This window comes from Hipposideros armiger, unplaced genomic scaffold, assembly GCF_001890085.2.
Source record: "Hipposideros armiger isolate ML-2016 unplaced genomic scaffold, ASM189008v1 scaffold_29, whole genome shotgun sequence".
NCBI lineage: Eukaryota > Metazoa > Chordata > Mammalia > Chiroptera > Hipposideridae > Hipposideros > Hipposideros armiger.
In genome coordinates, this window is record NW_017731379.1 from 4,501,164 (window position 1) to 4,509,117 (window position 7,954).

At 35.8% G+C, this 7,954-nt stretch overlaps 1 protein-coding gene across 12 annotated transcripts in view; it reads right to left on the minus strand.

Moving 5' to 3' along the window:
- The window catches only part of BCAS3 (BCAS3 microtubule associated cell migration factor), a 574,404-nt gene that overhangs the window by 332,161 nt on the left and 234,289 nt on the right, over positions 1-7,954 (minus strand). For all 12 annotated transcript variants that reach the window (XM_019636670.1, XM_019636667.1, XM_019636663.1 and 9 more), the window contains exon 15: positions 7,174-7,438. In XM_019636670.1, the coding sequence (XP_019492215.1) occupies positions 7,174-7,438 (265 nt within the window). The remainder of the gene's footprint in view (positions 1-7,173; positions 7,439-7,954) is intronic.

Here is a 7,954-nt window from a genome sequence, read left to right on the forward strand (position 1 = left end):
GCAAAGGTTCAAGAATAGGTGGATTAATTTATCAAACTCTATTTCCCGATGTATGGCTTTAAATGAGCAAAAACAGATAAAAAAGGAAACAATTATACTACCTTCACTTTCCAGTTTTGTGTTGGTGTCTCCCATAATTTCAGAAACAATGTCAGAGGTGAACTTATCAATACTGAGTCCAAATAGCTATAAAAGCCTGTATACAATAAGGTCACAATTTTATTTGATTCCGTCATTATTCAGTGAATCATTCATTTATTCTGTTTTCTGGATAAGAGCCACTGTACAAAAATATGAAAAATGACTCAATCCTATACATGTCCTCAATAATAAACAGTATTAAGGATACTCATCATAGCAGCTAATCTTATTACTGAGTAGTTGACATGTGCCAAACACTACTCAAAGTGCTTTGATCTTCACAGTAACTCTCTAAGGTAGGTAATATCATTTCCCCCATTTTACAGAAAGAAAATTAAGGCACAGGTAGATAAGTAATTTGTCTAAGATTACAGAGTTAGGGAGTTATGGAGGATAGATTCTACCCCAGAGAGTCTGACTCCAGGTCCTCCAACTGCTTCCCCAAGCAAGTTATAGCTTGATAATGGAGATCATAAAAAATAATAGCTAGAAAATAGAGCAATAAATACTGATAAAGAGCATACAGAAGGAGCAAAAACATGAAGTTTGACATGCTATGTTAAAAGGGAGAAAGTGTGTCATAAGGTGAGCTGAGCTGAGCTTGAAAGACGCTTTCAGTGTTTACCTGAAGAAATTAATGGAAAGCAATTTAGGTACAGGAACAAGGTGTTGAAGTTGGAAAGCAAAGGCTAGTAATTAAATTTGCTAGGGGCATAACAACAGCGGAAGAAATGGTTTCTTCCATCAGCCAAAGTTCTAACTGGCAAAGGAATGCCTATGCATCCAGAGGACCATGTTTCGACCTTTGCCTTTATCCTTAAATCTCTCAATACCTGCAACCATCCTCACTTCCTATCTCCATGAGAATACAAAAGCAATGTTTTCCCCTCTAACTATTCCCCATTTTTCTGCTCCCCTTTATATCAATGCTCTATCAATATCAATTGAAAGACTAGTCACTACTACCCTCCAACTTCTCTCTTCCCATTCTTACTAAAATCTACTCCTATCAGGCCCCTACCACTTACCAAAACTGCTCTTATCAAAGTCACCTGTCTTCTACATTGCTAAATGTGATGGTATTCTTTCTTTTGCTCGGCCCTTATCTTCATTGGCATATGAGCAGAATTTAACACATGAATCACTCTTTTCTCAGAAAAAAATTTCTTCATTCAGCCTCTAAGATTTCTCACCAGTGGCTCAGCCCCGGGCATCTTCATCTTCTCGTTTTTTTTTTTAGTACTCCCTCACTAGGTGATCTCATCCACCTTTTGGCTTTATCTATGCCTTCCAAACATCTACCCTCAGCCTAATCCTTTCCATTGAACTCCAGGCTCATAAGACCAACTAACTACCTACTTAGCATCACGAGGAGGTCAAAGACACAAAGTAAACGAAACACGTCCAAAACTCCTGACCCTGTCCCTATCCCCAAACCTGCTTTAACCCCGTGTTTCTCATTTCATTTGACAGCAACCCCATCCTTCCCATTGTGCAGGCCAAAAGCCTTACTTGTCACTGCGCCTCCTCTCTTTTCTCATACTTGACATAAAATAGACCACAAATCCTGATGCCCCTACTGTCCAAATATATCAAAAACCCAATTAATCGTCAGAACCTCCACTGTAAACAACTCGGTCTAAGCCTTGTCTTCTCTTGGATTTTTGCAATGTTCTCCTAACTGGTCTCAGTAGGCTTCGACCCTCGTCAACCTACAGACGGGGCATCCTTAATACAGATCTCCAACGTGACCCTGCCCGAGGGCAGCTTATCAGGTCACACTCACACTCAAAACTGCACAGCTTCTCCATCTCACGCTGAGTAAAAGGCTGACACGACCAGGCCGCATTTCCTCATCTTCTGACCTCGTCGCTGACCTCACCTTCTACTCTGTGCTTCTACTACTATGCTTCGGACACACTGGCCTCCTTCCCTTTGCTTGAACACTCCAGCCACATTCTCAGCTCAGGGAGTTGACACTAGCTGTTCCTTCTGCCTGGGACACGTTACACAGATATCTGCATGACTTTCTCCCATACTTCCATCAGATCTTTGTTCAAATATCATCTCAGTAAGGTCTGCAGGAAGCATTCTAATTTCAAATTGCAGTCTTCTCCAGGGAGTCCCTATCCCCCTTCCATCCTTTTTCTTCCTAGCACATAAAACTATCTATCTATCTATCTATCTATCTATCTATCTATCTATCTATCTATCTATCTATCTATATCTATCTATCCTGTTGATATCACTCCACTAGAAGGTCAGCTCCATGGGAACAGGGATGGTTTCCTCTTGTTCACTGCTGTATTCTTAGAGCTCAGAAACAGTGCCTAGTAAACGCTAATAGTTGTTGAATAAGTCAATGTATCTTACAGATCTTACAAGGGACAGCCATGTTACCATGAATGAAAAGCTCTTCATTCTGACAAGTAATAATTTAAATCTAAATTGTTTTATTAGAAAAACTTCTGGAGATGTTTGGAAACTTGGCTCAAAGCCTTAGAGCCTGCATTTTACCAGATACTGTGCAAGGTGAAAAGATACAAATACAAACAGGAAAAGACCCTGCCTTCATGGAATTCAATCTAACAGGGAAGGCAGGCATGTCAACAAACGATCCCCATATTATAATATAACCAAAGTACATTCAGAGTGTCAAGACCAAGGCTGACACAGATAACACAACATCAAAAGATGTTCAGGAGAGGCTTAAAAGATGAGGTGATATTTTTAGCTAGATCACAATAAAGTAGGGTTTTACTAGGTATTCAAGGGGTGACAATTATTTCAAGCAGAAATTATTAGACAAATAGGAAAGGTGCAAAGAAATGAATACATGTGGCATATTCAGAGAAAGGTACAGAAATGTAGGTGTGGTGGGACAATAAGATGGGACTTCTCTAACATTCTGAAAGTATGGTAGACACTGAGAGACTTCAAGCAGAAAACTGAAAGATCATAGTTATGGTTAACAAAGGAAATGCTTATGATAGTAAAAAAAAAAAAAAAAAGTCTGGACCAGGTTACCAAACAGATGAGGTAAAACATGATTAGGGGTTCTTCATCATTCTGGGGCCAGGGACTGTTCCAACAGTCTGAGAAAGCCCGTAGACTCTTTCTCTGAATAAAGCTTATAAATGAATGAAATAAAATACATAAAATTACAAAGGAAACCAATTATATTGAAGTATATAGTTCATGAAGTATATAGTTAAATATATATTTAAAAATTACATTCTGCTATAGTAATATATGTAATAAATATTAAAAACAGAATATTATTACATAATATATACTTTCAAAGTTATGGTGAGCATAAACATTATTTCAAACTATACGGCAGTGATTCAAAACAGTTCAAGATATATATCTCATATATAATGTGGTATGAAAACATCTGGGTTTTTATGGGTGACAATATCGCAAGTACTACTAATATTACTGTTGTGTGTTGTCTATATTCATAATGAAAGGCAACACTTGATTTTGGTTAGAAGATAGTGAACGTAAAGATGTAATTTTGTTTCCTATCCATGTCCATGGGTCTTAAGAACCCTTCACAAAGTCTAAGGTCCAGGCAACAAGATCGGAAATGAAAAGAGATATTTAGAGAGAATATATTTCAAATAAATAAACATCCTCTGTTAAGTTAAAAAAAAATGGCAAGTAGATAAAATAACCCTAACCTACACTGGACTGACTCCAGAGAGTAAAAAGGAAATATCCCTATATCAACTGTTATTTAACAGTTTCCTTTACTTTGCTAAAAAGAGCACAAACAACGGTAATACCACCAAGCATGATTCATTTTCAAGATGAATCCCTCCCTCTTCAAAGTTTACATTGTTTTTGACCAGCATCAAGACTGTTTATCCACACAAACTGTAAATACATCATTTTTAGAACTAACCAACAACAATGCCCACTTTGTTTTGACATGTGAGATACAAAAAGAACATGAAGAAAAATGACCATCACTCCTGATGTCGGTGCTTTAAAAATGAGAAAAACTAGACAGAGTAATGGGGTGAAATTCCAACATAATAAAATTTTAATATGTGTTATCGGGAGGAAAATGCCTTGCTTTCCAAAGGGAATGTTAAGTATAGCAGTAGTCTCAGGCTATAATCTCCTCTTGGAGACGTCTTCTGTTAGCTTTATGCAAAAACATGAAGAGAGCTGTGACAGCAATAAAGCTAACAGAAAACAGTATATTTTTACTCAGAAATTTAAGTATTGCTGTTCAACTATTTGGTTTTTTTACACATGACAAATCTTTCATTGCTTTGCATTTTGCGCCCTACAGCAGAAATATATTGAAAGGTATTTGTTAACAGTAATTTAATATCTATCTTTTCCCTTGGACTAGAAGATACCTTGGCAGAGATAGCAATTTTTGATGCACATTATGCCCAAAGCCTAGCACAGAACCTGGTATGTGGAAAGCTTAATAAGGAAGGAAGAAAAGAGAAGCTCAAAAGAATACCCTCTGAAGCTGTATAAATATAAGGACTACAAATCCTTCCTAATTTTTCTACTAATACATTTGGTTCTCTGGTCAACCTAGCTGCCTACATGCACACTGAATCTCTCTCCAAAAAGAGTTTGGTAAAATTTAAGTAAAGGAAAATATTCAACACAAAGTGACAGGTCCTCAAAGAACTTATACTATCACCTAATTATATGACAAAATATTTATACCTAAAAATGTAAGTAATTAGGTAAAATTTCTTGTGATGTTTGAAAATGTAAATATCTCACAGCTTTCTAAACTTAAAAAAAAAAATTTGAAATACTTCATTAAATTTCTCCTAATACTGATTCTAAAAGATTTTCAAACCTGAAGGTCATGGATCACAATTCCAGTTCAATATACAAGAATAACAACTGTTTTTCTACAAATAATAGAACCAAAGCAGAAAATATCACCTAAGGAGAAAACAGAGGCCCTAATTTTTTTTGAGTTACACAATTTCTCCCCAGAGTTTCTATATTTAAAACTTCCTACAGAAAATACTTACCTAGAATTGATTAGGTATTACAAAAAGATATGTGTTCAAGCAGAAGCTAAAACAAATAAGAATAGGTATGCAGCCAAAAAAATTGCAAAAAAACAAATACTTGTACTCACATGTTCGTCGCACTATTCACAATAGCTAAAAGGTGGAAACAGCCCAAATGTCTATCAATAGATGAATAAAAAAGTGTGGTATATACATACAATGGAATATTATTCAGCCATAAAAAGGAACAAAGTACTGATACATAGTATAATGTGGCTGTAACTCAAAAACATTATACTATGGGAAAGATGCCAGAAACAAAAGGTCACATATTGTATGATTGCAGTTATATGAAATATCCTGAACAGGTAAACCCACAGAGATGGAAAGCAGGTTGGTGGTTGCTACGAGCTTGGGGAGAGAGAAGGAGTAACTGCTTAAAGAAGCTGTGGTTTTCTTCTGGGGTAAAGAAAATGTTTTGGAACTAGGGAGAAGTGGTGGTTTCACAATACTGTGAATATACTAAATGTCACTGAATTGTTAACATTGAAATGGTTGATTTTATGTTATATGAATTTGAGATCAATTAAATATTGTTTTCTGTAGTAACCATAATCTCTCTATATAAAATTCCCTATTCTTAAAAACCTAAATTGGTTATCTGTCAAGGAGAATTTGCAGTGCTCTAGAAAAAGTGTCATCTAATGTAAACAAATATTTTCTGTCAGTCTAGCGAGATTGAAATGGTAAAACCAATCTGGTATTATCTACCAAAGTCAAGGTGTGCATACATTATAACCTAGCATTTCTACTTGGAAACGAATACACATTTGCACCAAGAAAATAAATACAGAAATGTTCATTGCATCATTATACATAATAACCCCACACTGGAAACTACCCAGATACACATCAACAGTAGTAGAAAGGATAAACAAATAAGCAGAAGTATAATTATGCAATGGAATATGTAGGAGCAATGGAAATAAATGAAGTAAACTTACATAGAACAAGATAAATTAATCTCACAAACATAATTTTAAAGAAGCTTAATATTCCAAAATATACATGCTCTGTAATTCCATTTATATAAAAGTGAACAACAGTATTTAAGGATACTTCCTTAGGAGAAAACTATTTTTGAAAAGTAAGAAAATAATTACCAAAAAGTCAGAGTCATGGTTTACTTTTATGGAAAACGAGCATGAAGGGGGAATTCTGCTAATGTTTCATTTATTGGTTGGGGTGATAGTTACACAACTATTTCCTCTAAGGTAAATTATTGAGCTATACATTTTGTTGTTGTTGTTTTTCCTACAACATCTTGATAGAAATCTCACAGCAATGTATTATAAAATAAAATGCAAATGCTGCGTGCTCCAAAATACACATAACTCATGACCATGCTTCTCCAACAATGCATATTTCTTAATGAGCTATAGAGTGCTGACTTTGGTTAAAAATGGAGTTTTCTGGAAAAGATCTATAGATATGAGATCAATCTCTAAATTTATGCAAATAGTCTCGAACTATTTGCTGGAGTGCCCCAAAAATGTATACAAGTGGACACTTTGGTCAACATTGCTCAAGCAGTAGTTCACCATAATCAGAAGTGTCTGGACGCTGATGGTAACCACTTTGAGCACCTCTTGTAATTGCAGAAGTCAAATGTGACTTGTATTCATCTTTTGTTATCGGTATATATTGAGTATTACAATTTTAATACAGTTTTCCTTTCTTAAAATGTGTATACATTTTTTTGGCACCCTCTGTATATATGACACCTAGTATCCTGTATATACCGGAAAAGTTAGGGAGTTAAAGTAGCATGATAAAGATCACCATTACTATATTGGTTTCAATTTGTTAAATTATTTAATAAATTAAGACTGTCCAAAATGAACGTAAGATCTTGTCTTTGTGTGAACAGATTAGAAAAATGGATTTATTTTATCCCAGATCTCTAAGCTTAAGGATAAAGGGAAGAAGGGTTATAGGGTTCACTGGAGAGAGAGAAAATGAGGTTTACCATGCAGCGGTGATCCAGAAGGGCTGCTTGATAGGCCTGGAACAGGACTACAGCGACCTCCTTGCTTAGATGTCAGTTCTTGTTCAATCTCTTCCAGCCCCGCACTTTTCTGGAAACGGCTCATGCGATTCACGACTCGTGGCGACATATGTGTTCGAACACAAGGTTGTCCACCATAAGGGTTGATTGGGAAAACGTGGGAAGTCCCTCGGAGTGTACTGACCACAACCCAACGACAGTCATGGCTGAAACAGATGTCTTGTACCTAGAAATGAGATATGGAAAAACACAGAAATGATTGAAACCATCTAAGAGTATTATACATCTATCATCCAATGTGAATCGGAATGCTTGCCTCATTACCAAATTTACCTAAAATCAGGTTATAAATTCTAAAAAATATATTGTACAGATGAGTTTCATGGCGAATACTGATCAAAATTCTATATCAGGGATTTGATAAGATTTAGAACAGAAAATTCTCTCTTTTGCTGCATGAGTGCTAAGTCAGAAAACGGGACCTAGGTAGTTTTACCCTGGAGATAAATAAATGAGGTTTAAGATAAATAAATGAGGTTTATTTCTCTAAATGAATTTGCCTTCTAAAAAGCACAGAATAGTTAAAATAAAAATATACATTATACAAAGTGGGTGAGGTCATTAATCCCTTCATTCACTCAACAAATAGTCATTAGATCCCATGCTAATAAGCACTAGGAACAAAGTGGTGAATAAGAAATAATCCTTGGGGACCGGCCGAGTGGCACGATGGTTAAGAACT